Here is a 17895-nt window from a genome sequence, read left to right as displayed (position 1 = left end):
CGCCCTCAGAATCCCTCAAAATTAATCTTCTCTTGGGCAAAGGCGGTGGGTCGGCCGACGATGAGGCAGCCTCCCCTTTGTTCCTTGGCGAGTTTTTTCTAGTGTCACCGGTCCTTCCCATCCTACACAATCAACTAAACCATGCAAACAATGCAAGTCAATTAACATGATAAAACTTCAAAACATCCCCACACTTGTTGTTGGTTATGGGTGTATGACTCGTTTATTCAATGTTTAGAAAAACACTTCATACTCTAACTTGTAAAATTTGATCTATGTCATTAACCCAACATATTCCATTAATTATATAAACATCAATCACTTTCTTATCAATTTTCTTCATGCAAAATTTAAACAAGTCATCATAATAACCCATAACACCCATAAACTAACCCTTTAACAATTCTAATCTTACAAGTGTGGAGACATTATCACCATAACAATCCCCAACCTCAATATGCATAAAGTAAAACTTGAAATTCCTCACAAACCTTAGGCGTCATCAAATTAAAATTAAGTGAAATACATACCTTTTTAGTGATGAAAGTTGATGTCATAAGCTTCAATTACAATAAAAACACTTAAACTTGAAAATCGCCAAACTTGATTTTTAGGTTTCTTCACACCCTCACGAATCCGGCAAAATCGAGCAACAATTAATGAAAACCGACACCACAAGTGAGTTCCTCTTAAAAAAATAATGAGTTTAGGGTCCGGAATCAAGAGATTTGGGTAAGAATTGAAGAAGTTAGGGTTGTGGGTTTTGTGGTGTTATTGGGTGGAAGAGAGGAAGAAGATGAAGAAGAAGAAAGAAATAAGAAGAATAAGGAGAGAAAGAAAGAAGTAGGTTAAACTTGTGGTGGAGGTTAAAGAAAATAATATTAATAATATTAGTTTTTAATTTTTTTTAACAAAAAGATTTACAAAAACAAAAATAAAAACGCTCGGGTTGCCTCCCGAGTAGCGCTGAATTTAAAGTCTACAGCCCGACATTACCTGGCCCTTATTACTCGGCTGAATATGATGGTGCAGTAGCTATAAAGCTAACCATCGATTCGTGTATGCTCTTATTCAAGTCCGCATCTTACAAATATGGTTTCAACCGATGCCCATTCACTACTTTCCTTAGGTGATTGTCAAAGTCTTCAATTTCGACTCGCCAAACTGACCGACACGCTTCACCTGATACGGTCCCATCCACTTACTCTTTAACTTACCCGGGAATAGTTTGGCTCTCGAATTGTATAACCAAACCCGTTGTCCTTCTTCAAAAGTTTTCGTCTAAATCTTTGCATCATGCACTTGCTTTATCCGGTTTTTATATGCTGACGCGCACTCATACGCTTCATCCCGCAACTCCTCTAGATCACATATATTCAACTTTCTTTGTTTACCTGAGCACTCATAATCTAGATTAACATTTTTCACGACCCATAAAGCACGATGGGCAAGTTCCACAGGTAAATGGCATCCTTTCCCGTAAACCAACCGATAGGGGGTGGTACCAATAGGTGTTTTATAAGCAGTACGGTAAGCCCATAAAGCATCGTTTAATTTTGTTGACCAATCTTTTCTATCGGGTCTTACCGTTTTTTGCAAAATTTCTTTAATTTGTCTATTAGATACCTCAACCTGACCAAATTTCTTTAATTTGTCTATTAGATACCTCAACCTGACCACTCGTTTGAGGATGGTATGGTGTGGCTATTCGGTGGTTTACGCCATACCATTTAAGTAATTTGCCAAAATTAAAGTTTTTAAAATGGGAACCCCCGTCACTAATAATAATGCGAGGAACGCCAAATCTCGAGAAAATATTTGATTGGACAAATTTAAAAACAACGACATGGTCACTTGTTTTGGTGGCGATTGCTTCAACCCATATTGAAACATAATCAACCGCTACCAAAATATAGTAGTTCCCGAAGGAGTTTGGGAACGGGCCAATAAAATCAATTCCCCAGACATCAAAGATGTCCACAACGAGGATTGGTTGCATGGGTATACCGTTCCTCCTGGAAATGCTACCTAACTGTTGGCATCTCACGCAGTTCTTAGCATATTCTGTTGCATCTTTAAATAAAGTAGGTCAATAAAAACCACAAGCTAAAATTTTATGACCTGTTTTCTGCCCGCTGAAATGTCCACCGCATGCGAGTGAGTGTGCGTGTGACAACAAACTTAGAATCTCCTCATCTGGAATGCATCTCCGATAGACTTGATCAGCCCCAATCTTGAACAAATAAGGATCTTCCCACACGTATTACCTCACCTTAGACATGAATTGATGTTTCTTTTTCTTGGGCCAGAATTCTGGGATGGTACCTGCAACAAGAAAATTAATGATGTCAGCATACCATGGTAATGTAGAAACAACAAACAATTGTTCGTCTGGGAATGATTCCTTTATCGCCCTGGTATTGTCTTCTTTTTGACCCGTCAGTCTCGACAGATGATCAGCAACCACATTCTCGCTTCCTTTCTTATCACGGATCTCCATGTCAAACTCTTGGATCAACAAAATCCATCTAATTAAGAGCGGCTTTGCGTCCTTCTTTTCCATCAGGTACTTGACTGTGCCGTGATCTGAAAACACAATAACCTTGCTCCCACAAATATAAGATCTAAACTTATCCAAAGCATATACTAATGCGAGCAACTCCTTTTCTTTAGTTGCGTAGTTTATTTGAGCATCAGAAAGGGTTTTGCTTGCATAGTATATGGCAACGGGCTTTTTATCCACCAGTTGACCCAAAACAGCCCCAACCGCATAATCACTTGCGTCACACATAATTTCAAATGGAAGTGACCAATCAGGTGATAGAAAAATTGGGGCTTCAACCATTTTGTTTTTAAGAACATTAAATGCATTTAAACAATCTTCATCAAAAACAAATGGCACATCTTTTAAAAGCAAATTACACAACGGTTTTGTGATGACACTCAAATTTTTAATGAACCGTCGGTAAAATCCGGCATGTCCCAAAAATGACCGGATTCCTTTAACATTTGTAGGAGGTGGCAAATTAGATATGACATTAACTTTTGCCCGGTCAACTTCCATCCCCCCTACTCGAGATGACATGTCCTAAAACCATTCCCTCTTGAACCATGAAATGGCTCTTTTCCCAACTTAAGACCAAATTCGTTTCCGCACATCTTTTTAAAAGATTTGTTAATTCGTTTAAACATGAATCAATAGATGAGCCGAAAATAGAAAAATCGTCCATAAAAATTTCAAGTGATTCCCCGACCATATCTGAGAAGATATTCATCATGCACCTTTGAAAGGTGGCCGGGGCATTACACAAGCCAAAAGGCATTCGCCTAAATGCAAAAGTACCGTATGGACACGTGAAAGTGGTCTTATGTTGGTCATCGGGATGAATAGCAATTTGATTGTACCCTGAGTAGCCATCTAAAAAGCAATAAAATTTCTGACCTGATAATTTTTCGATGATTTGGTCAATGAATGGTAGAGGGAAATGGTCCTTGGATGTCGCGGTGTTTAACTTCCGGTAGTCAACACAAATTCGCTACCCGGTCACCGGTCAGGTAGCAATTTCTTCACTTTTTTCATTACGGGTTATCTGAATGCCCGCCTTCTTTGGAACTGTTTGTGTTGGACTTACCGAAGTACTGTCCGAGATAGGGAAAATGATTCCCGCATCCAACCACTTCAGGACTTCTGTAGGTTCCCTGGACGGATCACACGAGATATCCCGATATACACAGGTGCGGAATCCCTGTGTAGATCGTTACGGACGTAGAATATAAGCTCACGAACACACGAACACGATACGAACAAACACACGTTATATTAATAACTCGAACCATGTTACTTACAGCCTCTCGACCTCACGTCACTCGACTCAATGAATTACACGTAAACTGAACTATTCGATCAACTCCTAAACAGTTAACCCGAAGCCTATATAAATACACGACAACTTCGCCTCAGGCGAAGTTGTCTATAACTTCGCTCATTCAACAAGTTCGCCTAGGCGAACTTGTCAACAAGTTCGCTTGGTTAACAAGTTCGCTTAAGCGAACTTGTCAACAACTTCGCTTTTACAAACAAATACACAAACAATATTACAGACTCGATTACAGACATTAGACATATGAACTACTGACATATATGCACCAACAACTTCTTTCTTCACTATTTCCCGCATGTTCGGATTTAACCGTCTTTGTGCATCATGTGCGGGTTTCACCTCGGGATCCGTGATAATCTTATGAATCACGATAGATGGACTAATTCCCCTCAAGTCTTCTATCATCCACCCAAGTGCAGCCTTATGTTCTTTCAGCACTACCATCAATGCCCTTTCTTGATCTTATTCTAAATTTGAGGCGATGATGGCGGGTAACGTATCATTTTCTCCCAAAAACACATATTTGAGGGGTTTTGGGAGTTCCTTCAACTCGACTACAGGAGGACTCTCAAGTGAAGGACTCAATTTAGAGTCAATAGTGTCCGGTAGTTTCTCCACCTGTTGAGACCATGGTGGTTTCCCAATACTTGCAGCATAAACCTCAACTGCTCTTTCCTCTTCCTTTAACTGATGTGAATGCTCTACTGTTGACCTGCAACAAATTACACACTCCTCTGTGGCATCTTCCTCATTTTCATGAGGATTCAACCCGTCAATGATTTCAGCTGCGAAGCATTCATCACTCACCAGAGGGTTAGAAACGTTTGAAAAAACATTTAACCGAAGATTTTTATTCCCAAAAGCCATGTCAACTACCCCGGTTCGACAGTTTATTAAAGCATTCGCGGTTTCCAAAAAGGGCCTACCGAGAATCACGTTCGGTTGCAGTTTTGGGTTAACTATGACAAAGTCTAGAACCAGAAAGTCAACCGGGTAATAAAAGTCCTCGATCATAACATTTACATCAGTAACAATTCCCCTAGGAAGCTTTAGTGTCAAATCTTCCAACACCACGGTGGTGTCAGCTTTTCTAAGTGGACCAAAATCATATTGGTCATATAAGCTCCCCGGGAGAATACTCACCCCGGCTCCAAGATCCAATAACGCCCTCGTCATTTTAAAATCTCCCACTTGAATGGGTATTATTGGCGTTCCCGGGTCTTGTAGCTTGGGTGGGAGGATTCCCGTCAGAACTGAACTCACATTAGCCGTTAAATCAACCTGTTTGGGCATCTTATGAGTTCGCTTCTGAGTACACAAGTCCTTCAAATACTTTGCATATGCGGGGACTTGTTTAATAGCATCAATGAGGGGTAAATTAATTTTACTTGATTAAAAACTTCCCACATTTCCTCCTGTTGTGGGCCCCTCTTCTTTGGTGATGATGTTGCGGGATTCACCAACGCTTGAGGAAACGGGACAGTTTTACCCGTGGGCTCTGTCTCCTTGATGGTTGGTGTTTGTTTTTCTTTTACCGATTTGTTTAAATTTTTATTAATTAATTTTTCGGTTTATTTATTTGGATAATCTCCACCTCATCATCACTGTTCCCATTTTCTCCCAAATCTTCCACCATTCCTTCAACAAAGGAGGATGGTGGATTTACCCCGTTATCATAAACCTTACCATTCCTAAGGGTACTTACCTGGTTGATGTGGGTATTCTTCCCACTTGTAGAACTGTTATTCTGGTGGCTAGGATTCTTCAAAGTGTCACTTGGTAATTTGGATGGATTACGCTTTAGGCTTGCCATTTCTTCAGCCAGTTGACTCACTTCTTAATCTCTCGCAGCATTTGCCTTCTCTTGAAGCTTCAACCTCTGATTCAATGCCTTATTCTGAGTCTCTTGATCCGCCTTTATTTGCTTCAATAACTCTACCACATCCTTAAGTGATTCCTCTTTGTTCCCCGAAGAATTCCCTTGCCCCTGATGATAACTCTTTTGATAACCCTTATTGTAACCCCCATAATCTCTTTGATTGTACCCACTCTGAACGCTTCCCGAACCATTACCATACTGTTTCTGGTTCGACTGATAACCTGTTTTCTGAGAACTGCCTTGAAAATTCGGGTTCTGTTGTGTGTTCGGGTTTCCATAGCTGAAGTTTAGATGATTCCTGAGGCCCGGATGATAAGTATTTAAGTTCATATTATTGTATTTCCTTTCACCCTGCACAAAGTTGACCTATTCTTCTTCAATTTCCTCATCTTGGACAACCCCACAACTCGCAACCTCGTGTCCTAATTCACCACAACCTTCACATACCAGAAATGTTTTACACGACTTTCCGGTTCCTTGTACACCTGCAACCAACAACCTATCCATCTTATTTTCCAGTCTATCCATTCTATCATCTGATCAATGACTTTCAACTGCTTTGACCACTGATCTTTTTGACATCCTGTTCGACTGTGCTTGTCTCTTCGAATTACTCGCGTGTCTCTCCAAATGTCCCCAATCCTCATTTTCGTCATTTGCAAGGAAAGATCCATTCGTGGTGACTTGGAGGTCACGAACATCATCATTTGAGAGACTATCATGGAATGCCTTTATCAATTCCCATAAGGCAATCCCGTGATGTGGACAAGTCCTCAACAATCGTTTAAACCTTTGGAATAATTCATAGAAGGTTTCACCCGTGATTTTCTGAAAGTTTCGAATGTTGTTGCGGGCTTCTGTGGTTCTCTGGGGGGTATAATACTCATCTAAAAACTGTTGTCCCAAATCTCCCCAAGTGAAAATACTAGCCGATGGCAATGATAAAAACCACTGCTTTGCCGCGTCTTTCAAACTGAACTGGAAAACTACCATCTTCACCTCCTACGCAGTAAAACCTTGACTCGAGATGAGTGCACATATCGAGTTGAAATTACTCAAGTGTAGCCTTTCCATGAAATGTCGGTAATCCCGTTAAACTGTTCCGCCTTACCGAAAAAGTTCTTCCCCGTCTGACTGGAATGATGATTGGAAAAGGATTCGTAGCCACTTGTGGAATGAAGTGGCTTTGAACGCCTCTGACTGGAGGTGGAACGAACGCCCTTGGAACTCCATCATCAAAATCATAATACGGCTGTTCTTGGTGTTGTTGCCGTCTCGGTGCTTGATCTCTCGGATTTTCTAGATGATTTTGTCCAATTTCTTGGTCATCATGTGGATCTTGTTGCTGATATCGACCCCGCTGTTCATCTCTACGCTCATCATCATCTTCAGAATCATAACCAAAATCGTCCCCTATGCGCCAATTTTCCACCTGTGCAAGAGCACGATCAATCTCGGGTCTTTCCTCTCTTAAATCATTCTGTCTTTGACGTTTCACTGGAGCTGATCTGATTGACAAGTTGTCATCCATGTTTCTGGGATTACGGTTAACATCTCTTCGGTTGAACAGATTACGGTTTCTGTCACGGTTAACGTTCTTGTTTTGTGGGATTGGTTGTTCTTGGTCATGTGGTTGGTAAGAATTAGGATCTATTCTGATTCGGTTACTCATGGTCTCTTCTTTTGGTGCTATGAACTCGGGTATTTGGTTTAGTGTGGGTTTCTGAGCTGCTCGGTTTCGTCTTGCTGTTTTCTCGATTTTGGGATCAAACTAGAGCGACTCTTTCTCACGGGAATATCTTGTCTGCGTCAACCTGTGAAGTTACCTGCACAGACACAAACACTAACACCCCGCGTAAAATCAACGAAGAAAAATTAAAAACAAAAACTAAGCTAAACTAGCACTTTGCGCGTTGATTCCCCGGCAACGGCGCCATTTTGATCGATGTCGAAAGGTAAATAAAAAATATTTGTAAAATACCTTTACTAGCTAGGGCAAGTAAGGTGTCGAATCCACAGGGAATCAGTGGAAAGTGCAAGTGGAACTCAATTTCTATTATAAAAATACTTAAAATTGGACAGACGATGTCAAGCGGTTTAAATGAGTAGTTTGTAAACAATAATGTGAAAATAACAAAACTCCAGGGTTCGGGTTTTGCAGCAAGTTAAGGAATTGATAAACTTCTTTGGACGGTTTCTTATAAAATATGTAAACCAAAAGACTTTACCATTGACCGTGTTGATCGTCATAACTGAATCCGAAAAATTGACAAGGTTAAATGAAAATCTATTTGATAATCGGTTTTACTTGTTGAATCACAAAATCAATAATATGGTTAATGATAAACAGGTCAATGATGAAAGAACTCAATCCTAATTGTTGACCACAAATCAATTAACTGACAAAAGATTAAGTAATCAATTAATTAAAACCATGTAAGCACGAAAGCAAACTCAAAGAATTGATTAATCGAATGATTAATCAATTATAAATCCAAAGTTAAAGTTTAGAATAAACAAAACCTAACAAGCAACTCAACCCTACACCCGGAGATGGTTATGAAGCCTTTAGCCTTGCATCTTGATCTTCATGTTCTTGATTATGATGTTGGAGAAGATGTTCATGGATCAATCTTGTGATTAGGATGTGTTATGGTGGTGTAAGATAGCCTCCAAGAAGTCCCAAAGCTGATGGTTATTGAATAAAATCGACCCTAGGGTTTTTGGGCTTAAATATGGAAGAAAATCACCAAAATCCCTTTTTCCGTCAGACCAGACCGTAAGCTACGGTCTGGCCACCGTAAGCTACGGTCAGACCGTAAGCTACGGTCTGGAGAGACTGCTTTACGGTCTGCTAGGCCAAACACTGTTTCCTTCATAAAATCTTCGTTTCAACTCCGTTTTCCTCCCCGTTTGCGGCCACGTCTTCATAATTCAATTATCTATCATCTCATAGATCATTACTTTCATTTCCACTCAATCATGAATGTTCCAAATTAGCTTCTTTAAGCTCCATTAAGCTCCGCACACCTGTAAACATAGAACCTATCGATGTATTTGTGTTCGATACATATAAAAAAGTAAAACACACAATATAAAACACTTAAGGCGTGTACTTTTACCCAAACATCATATACATGAAAGAGTTACAAGAAGTCATTCTGAATCTGCAAACATGTGTTTGTACTCCAGCTTTCTATCCCAAATTGAACCAAAGAATATTGTTCAAGCTTTAAAGGACAACAGTTGGGTAGAAGCAATGCTAGAGGAGTTAGCTTAGTTTAGAGATCTACATGTTTGGGATCTTGTTGACAGGCCAAGAAACAGATGTGCTATTGGAACAAAATGGGTTTTCAGAAATATAAGGGATGAGAGGGGTATTGTGTTTAAGAATAAAGCTAGACTTGTTGCACTTGGATGCCTATAAGAAGAATGGATTGATTTTGAGGAAGTCTTTGCACCAGTTGCAAGACTAAAAAGCCATAAGAACTTTTCTTGCTTATGCTGCCTCAAAGAATATTAAGGTGTTCCAACTTGATGTCAAATCTTCATTCCTAAATGGAAAGATTGATGAAGAGGTGTATGTTACTCAACCACCAGGTTTTGAGGATCATGTGTATCCTAACAGGGTATATAAGTTAAACAAAGCTATGTATGGATTGCATCAAGCTTCTAGAGCATGGTATGATGAGTTGTTAAAATATTTGCTTGAAAATGGATTCCAAAGGGGAGCTATTAACAAGACACTCTTCTATAAAAAGAGAGGATCAGATTTGCTGTTATTGCAAGTCTATGTGGATGATATCATCTTTGGTTCAACCAATGAACAAATGTGTATGGAGTTTGAAGGGGTGATGAAATCAAAATACAGTATGAGCTCTATGGGAGAAATGAACTTCTTTCTGGGACTGCAAGTTCAACAGAAAACTGATGGGGTTTTCATTTACCAAACTAAATATGTGCAGGACATTCTGAATAAGTTCAAATGTCATGAATACAAAACAAATTCAACTCCAATGGACACAAAAGAAAAGATGATAGCTGATGAAAAGGGGGAGCCTGTGGATGAACATGAATATATGTTGTTTGTGTCTGTGCAAGATTCCAGTCAAGTCCAAAAGTTTCTCACATGAATGCAGTTAAGAGAATTTTTAGATATTTGAAAGGAAGACCAGACTTGGGGATTTGGTATCCAAAGAACCAGTCTTTTGATTTGATAGCCTACACAGAGAGTGATTATGATGGGTGCAACATGAGCAAAAATTCAACCTCAGGTGGATGTCAATTTCTGGGAGACAGGCTGGTGTCATGGCAATGCAAGAAGCAGACCACTGTGTCCATATCAACTGTAGAAGCTGAATACATTGCTGCATCTGCTTGCTGTGCCCAAGTTCTCTGGATTCGGAACCAAATGCTGGACTATGGTTTGAATTTTCCGAACACTCCTATTTTTATTGATAATACTGTTTCATATTTTACTGTTAAAAATCCAGTTCAAAATTCTAAGACTAAGCACATTGAAATCAGACATCACTTCATAAGAGATTGTAGTGAAAAAGGTTTGATTGAAATGAAAAGAGTTGATACAAGTGACAACTTGGCTGACCTATTCACCAAACCACTTGACAGAACCAGGTTTAACTTTCTTTTGAAGGCCCTGGGGATGATCAACTCTGATGAGGTCTGATTAAGGATGTGTGCTTAATGTGCGCCACTATGTGCTAATTGATTATATTGATTGAGGTCCCACACACTAAATGTTGAATGAATATGTTTGAATAAGTTATCTGTTTGATGTTAACTGATATGTGCTTAATTGATTATCTGTGCAACTTAGGGGTCATTGATGCATATGATTGACTGTCAGTTAACTGTTTTGATGTTATGATAAGTAGTTTGAATTGTCTAATTTGATTAAATACTTGTCTGATATCATGATTGGTTGTTTGAATATGTGTTTAATCTGATCTTGTGATGCTGTTAGGATTTGTTAGACTATGCATGTTGTAAAGTCTGCTTGTTTGTAATGATTTCAAAAACGATCATGATTTGATTATCTTATGCTTGTTTTTGTGTTAAAATGTGTTTTCATGTCAAAATGTTAATGCTAAATTGAAATTTCTAAGAAAACTTTTGAACAAAACTATTTTTGATATACACAGAGCAAGTTGTTAATGGTGTTGAGATATGATAATACTATTCAGTTCAAGCTTTAAAGAAGCTTAAAAAGATTTTCAATGAAAAGTCTCAAAGAGATTACATTTGCTGAAAATTATGTCATTTGCACAAGTTGGAAAGGCATATACTTGTATATGTTGGTCCTGTCATCTGTTCTCATAATTGATAGGATAGCCATTAACCTGGAAAACTGAAAGCATTTGGGGAAAACTGTAATTTGTTTTCTATTGATTCACTTAAAATTATGTCAATAACTCTGATTTGAAGGGACATATACTCACATATATGTTTGGTCTTGTTGACCACTTGTGGTCAAACAGGATAGTCATTTCCCAGTCTAATAAGAGATATTGGGGCGTTTTGAATTTAAAACTGTTTTAATTATGGGAAATGATAGTACATTGACAACTTAGCCAGTCATATGGATTTAATAGGCCAAAAGGGCACTTAGTACAGTCATTAACATGTATGGTTGTTTTCTCATGATGTGTAAAATGTAAGGTGATATAAACATAAAGAAACTGCTAAATCTTATGTGGAGTTACATTGTTGTTTATGCATGTTCCTATATAAATCTTTCCAAATGATAGGCAGAAAAGTGATTATCCAGTCATACACAAGCCTATTGGTATTTGGTCACCAAAATGAAAAGTTGTCTATGCATGTTCCTATATAAATATTTCCAAATAATAGGCAGAAAAGTGATTATCCAAATAATACACAAGTTTTATATATTTTATCAAGCAAAAGTTGATTAATGTTCACATACCTTTTAAAAGAAAATGCAAATATGAGGGTTAACTCTAGAACTACATGGGTGGAGGCAATCATATAAGTTCTTTAAACATCCTGAATGAAAGGCCTGTAAGTCCGTCTTGCATGGCCTGTAAGTCCAACGTTCAACCTCACATATGTTTGTAACGTTGAAAGGAAAAATATAAGAAATTTTCAAAATTTGTTCTGTCATTAAAATTTTGACCAAATCTAGGTGGTCAAAGTCGAATTGGGGTGATCTGGAGAAAGCCAAATAAGCCTTGAGAATAGATAAGGAGCATCATAAAACAACATGTGTTATCCATTAAGAATCATGCACATTAAATGAAATTAAATCATATCACCAAAGAGATGAAATTCATGTTAAGTCTAGACCTGCTGTTGACCTGTCTATGTTGTCATAATAATGCTGAGAATGAAGTGTTGAGAAAGCTACTTAGTCAATATGATCCCATTCCTGAGATCTTTTCGACAAAAGAAAGAAATATTTTTGAAAGGAATCATGACTGAAATTTGATCTCTAAATGCACCATTTGCTCTTAAACAATGATTTTTATTGTTAAAAAAATTGATATTGTGTTTAAAGCAAAAAGTGTTGCATTTTACCTTCAAAAAGGTTGATTATGTAATTTCAGGTAAGGTTTGATGCTTTATAACCTTTCTGAGCACACTTAGATATTTTTATCTAAGTTTAGTAATTTCGGGCATGCTTTGAAATTCTTGATACTTTTCGGGTAGAGTTTACTATTCTAGTCACTTTCCAGGCAAGCCTGATTGTTTATGATTGAATATGTTTTTCGGGTAAGGTTTGATGCTTTATAACCTTTCCGGGCACACTTAAATGCTTTTATCTTTGTCTTTTTCGGGTATGATTTAATGATTTGAAGTTTTTCGGGTAGACTGAACTTTTTAGTTTAGTTCTCGGGCATACCTGATATCTGAATATGATATTCTAGCAAGCTATGTGTTTTTGTGATTATGATTCTTTGAAATTACAAGTGTTTTCGGGTAAACCTTGTTTCCCGGGCACACTTTATATTTCGGGCACACTTTGAGTTCTCAAATGTTCCCTTAATATACTTGGTAATTTCAAAATTAACTTTCCGAGTACACTTTGTATTAGGAATTCACTCCTAGCACACTTTGTATTTCTTGAAGGTTTTCGGGCATACTTTGCATCAAAGTATACTCAACTGAGTAATTATGAATAATTTTCGGGTAAGGTTTGCGATATGCTAAGTTATTCGGGTAAGGTATGTGCTTAACTGCGATATCATGTTATCCGGGTAAGGTTAGAAGTATGTTTGAAATATTTATTTAGGCATCTTAACTGATTCCTAGCAAGGTTGCCTACTTGATGTTATATACTTGATTATTTATCTTGTGATTCAGTTCTCAAGAAATCATGTATTTCAAGTAAGCTCTCTTCATTTTTACTTAAACTTATTTATAAATTACTTTATTATTAAATACTTTACCATTTCAAGACATACTCCAAACCAACCATTCCTTAAATAGATAAGGAATTTATGAGCTAAATGTCACACCCCGGCCAGAGGCGGAATGCCAAGGGCGTGGACGAAGTCTCAGATTGAATAAGCCATAACACAGGTTAAGAGTCTAAATGAAATGCATACATAGATAATCAAGTTACATTGTTCAAAAGATACAAATAAAACCACAATAGTCCAACAGATACTAAGTCTAGTACTACGCCTTCAGTCATCTCCTAAGGCCATCTAGAAATCCCTGTTCTTCATCTATTAGCATTACCTGAAAAATATGCAAGAAAGCGTCAACTACAAAAATAGTTGAGTGAGAACATAAGTTTGTTGTAAAAGGAAAAGGCTTCATACACAAGCATGTTAGACCAAGTTGTAGGGGTTTATATATAGGGTGTACCAGCGGCTAACCCACCACTCCTACAACTTGTTCTACCATGTTTGGGTATGATCCCGGCTATTAGAAAAATTGTTTGAAAGAGAACAAGCGCACCAAAATAGGTTGTTGGGGTTTATATATAGGGTGTACCAGCGGCTAACCCACCACTCCTACAACATATTTTGCTGTGCTTATTGTTTTATGAGTTTCAAAGTGAGAAGACAGTTCATAAGTAAAAGCGTAGTGTATAATACATGGTTCGGTACAGTTCATAATAGTGTGTGAAAAGCGTGTACGTGGATCATTGAGTTACAACGTGTATAAGGCAATACAATAGTTCACAATTCTTGAGATAAATGCACATAACAGATAGACCAAAGAGCAAGTAATAACACATAGTACACATAGAGGTCACGCGAGTGTGAGGCGAGACTTACATGGATTCACACAGAATCCAAGGCCGTCGAGTATGCGAGACTTACATGGATGCCGCAGTATCCAAAGCAGTCGAGTGTGCGAGACTTACATGGGTTCCGCAGTACCCAAAGCAGTCGAGATAGTGACCGTGGTTCATAGAGCAACAGTTCATAGAGCATATAGTTCATAGTGCAACGGTTCATAGTACAATGGTTCATAGTACAATGGTTCATAGTGTAACAGTTCATAAAGTGATACAAATTTATAGAGTAAGTAAAGTAATTGTGATGGTGTTTACATTACGTTAAGTTATAAGTGAAAGCGAGTAAAAGCAGAGTAAAACAGTGTATAAAGGTTTGAAGTAAAGTGTTTTGCATATTTCCACCCCGTGGTTTGATAAAGTAAAAACAGTTGAAAAGGGGTTTATGAACTCACCTTGATCTCGGGTTAGGATGGTGCTACAGAAGATCTCCTTAGCCTAGAGTTGGACATATGTATAAGGTTAACAACGTGCTATAAGTCTAAGAAAACGAGTTTACGCGACCTCGAGCAAAAACTGGGTTTTTAAAGATGAAAACAGCTTGGTTCTGGCTTGATTCGATCGAATAAGAATACATTCGATCGAATAAGAATACATTCGATCGAATAGGAACACGTTCGGTCGAATAGGCACACATTCGATCGAATAGACACACATTCGATCGAATCTGAGGCACACTCGATCGAACCAGAAACACATTCGGTCGAACCAGTTTGGGAAAACTCGTTCGGTCGGACATGGAACTTGTTCGATCGAATAGACACTCGTTCGATCGAATACGAAGCTCATTCGATCGAATGAGTTGGAGACCATTCGGTTGCTTTCCTATTCGGTTGACTGGACTGGTTCGATCGACTCCTTCGATCGAATGAACTGGTTCGATCGACTGGTTCGATCGAATGAGTCTGATTCGACTCCTTCAAGCTGGGCGACGGAGAAACCTACGGGTTTTCCAGATTTTCCAGATTTTTGACCCAAAATCGAAGTTTTTGACATGGAAATGCTCGGGATTGAAAGGGGTATCGATTTTTAGTACTTTTAAACACAAAAGCTTGCATTTTGACACCAAAACAAGTCGGTTTTTGACCCGAAAACTCAAGTTACGAAAATGGGAGTTTTTGCTCGATTTGAGGCCGAAAATGGTTATGAAAACGGATGATTTTCGAAAGGGACTTACCAAAAACGATTAGGAACAAGATTCCGGGCTCGGATTTGTGATTTGAGGACTTTCTCTCTCTAGCTTCTCTCTCTAGATGAGAGAGTTTGGGTGGGTGCAAGTGAAAGAGTTGGGTGAAAATGGTGGAAGTGTCAAGAACTTTCGTTTATATACTACGGGTTTGGTTAGGCGCGGGTTGGCTACCTACGGGTCGAGATTAGCCGAGTCCATAAATTTTGTAAAACGAAACATTTTTCTATAAACTTTTATGAAATAACTTTGAATAAAATATCTGAAATCTTTTAAAATAATGAAAATATCATTTATTTACAAAAGATAGATTTTTGGTCACCGGGTTAAATTTCGGGATGTTACAGTCTCCCCTACTTTAGGGAATTTCGTCCCGAAATTCAAGCACACGGTCCAACTTATGAAATAGATTCTACCAAATCAATACAGGTTATTCGTTTGATGTGCACTTCCAGGGATTCGCAAATTAACGAGGAGGGGGCTTATATATAGGGGGGTACCATCGGCTAACCCACCACTCCCTCATCGTAATTTGAGAATTTCCCTTTCCATGCATAACGTCCAAATGGCCTATATTAACTTTTAAATATTATGAAATTTTGAGCATGAGATAACTTAGTTCGAGATAGAGTAATCAATCCAAGAGAGAAAACAAATTGCGCATAGTGGTTCTAATAGTGAGTTCATGAGCACAAATAGTTCATTCGCGATTCTAGTGATTAGAGCAACTTAGTTCATTCAAACACAAAGCTATGAGCATTCACCCAAGACTTGCTTCGGGCGCATTCATGTACTGCTGAAGGGGTTTATATATAGGGTGTACCAGTGGTTAACCCACCACCCCTTCAACTTTACCCGAATGCTCCTTTCCGCTGATCTTGGACTAGGGCTCACAGTGACACTCCTATCCCCTCACAAGCCCTAAATTCCAATTTTTCGTATTCGATCATATTCAATTCCAGTTGTAGGAGTTTATATATAGGGTGTACCATCGGCTAACCCACCACTCCTACAACTTTCCTTGAATACTCTCTCAACTGCCATTGGGTTCAAGACTTGCGACACACTTTACTACCACAAGTCCCTACCTCCAATACCCGCTTCAGAACTACACACGCCCTGCCGAAGAGGTTTATATATAGGGTGTACCAGCGGCTAACCCACCACCCCTCCGACATTCTTTGAGTAGCCCTTACTCCACGAATATTGGGCTCAGGACTCATAGTACCATGATGGAACATTTGCATACGTACGCACCTGTGACTTAACAATTATATTCCGGACTATAATTGTTATTTCACCTTGCGTCGTCCTTGCAATTGTCACCCCATCGCGTAAGTGCTTAAGGGAAAACTCTACACATAATCACATAATCAGGCAATCACATAAGTAGCAAATGTATAAATGCGTAAATAGTTCAATCGGTCGTGAAACACATTTGTTCGTTGGTCGTTGCGTAAGGGATACAAGAGCATTGCGTTTGTGCGTGGTTCGTGTAATAGTGCTTAGTGTACAAAGTGTAATAGTGATAATAATAGTGGAAAGTGTGTTGATCATAAGTGGTGTTGTCAAGAATTCGAGTTGAACTAGTCGTGCGGGCGTGTAGAGGTTAAAGGCGAGCAGTTCCGGCGAGGGTTAAAGTCGTAAGAAGAGAGTAAGGAGAAAAGGGTTAGAATCGTGACGAAAGGAAAGGAAAAGAACATACCTGGAGCGGCGTCTTGATCTAGCTGGGCTGCGGCGGCTCCGATCCTGTAAACGCGTCCTGTTGCAGGAGGAATCTCGACGGTGATGCGGGGGCAGCGATTTCTGAGGTGATCGGTGGCTCCACACTCGTAACATGCTCTCGCGTTGGGGGCGGCGTTGTTGGCGACGGCAGGTGCAGATCTGCAGGTATTAGCTAGGTGGCCGAGTCGTCCACAATTGGTGCATCTGTAGCATTGGACTCCCTGGGGGTGATGTCGTTGGCACGTGTGGCATTTGGGATGGGCACCGGCGTATCCCGCTCGGGGTCTGTTGGAGGCATCAGGAGCAACTGCGTTCAAGGGAACAGCTTGAGTGGCAGTAGTGGTGGCGGCAAGGACCTTCTGCTTCTTGCGATTCGGCTCGTCAGATAGTTGACCGGCTTTGATTAGGCTTTGGGCCACAAGAGCGGTGAGGTGAACAGCGGCTTGGACCGTCTGGGGATCAGCTGCGATGAGGATAGCGCGCATGCAATCGGGAAGGCCACGGAGGTAAGCTTCAACAGCACGTTCTGCGGGAGTAACCATATGTGGTACCAAAAGGGCGAGCTCGTGGTAACGCTCAGTGTATTCTTGGTAATCAGCTCCTTCCATCTTATGTTCCCAAAACTCGGCTTCAAGCTTCTGCTGCTCGCTACGGGGTACGAACTCTCGAGTGACGACTTCCCTGAATTCGGTCCAGGACAAAGCGTTGGCAGCTTCACGGCCACGAGTTCTGACTTCGTTGTTCCACCAGTTCAGGGCGCGCTTGAGAAACATACTTGCAGCAAAACGGACTTGCAGATTTTCCGGGCAAGCAACGATATCGAACGTAACTTCCATCTTTTCGAACCATTGAAGAAGACCAGCAGCGCCTTCGAATCCTTCGAAGTTCGTCGGTCGGGCACTTTGGAAGGCCTTGTAGTGTCGATCGGTTGCAT

At 39.6% G+C, this 17895-nt stretch overlaps 1 protein-coding gene across 1 annotated transcript; it reads right to left on the bottom strand.

Moving 5' to 3' along the window:
- Positions 1-4343: 4343 nt before the first annotated feature.
- LOC143588365 (uncharacterized) lies at positions 4344-5174 on the bottom strand. Its single transcript, XM_077069386.1, has 2 exons — positions 5021-5174; positions 4344-4966 (listed from the first exon to the last, which is right to left on the bottom strand). Exons 1-2 carry the CDS (start codon positions 5172-5174, stop codon positions 4344-4346), a joined length of 777 nt encoding a protein of 258 aa, XP_076925501.1.
- Positions 5175-17895: the final 12721 nt, after the last annotated feature.

This window comes from Bidens hawaiensis, unplaced genomic scaffold (assembly GCF_021521415.1).
Source record: "Bidens hawaiensis isolate Kalapana, Puna unplaced genomic scaffold, B.hawaiensis_p1.1 tig00036342_1, whole genome shotgun sequence".
NCBI classification, from domain to species: domain Eukaryota; kingdom Viridiplantae; phylum Streptophyta; class Magnoliopsida; order Asterales; family Asteraceae; genus Bidens; species Bidens hawaiensis.
Note: the sequence above shows the minus strand (reverse complement) of the source record. Positions and strands in the feature narration are given on the sequence as shown.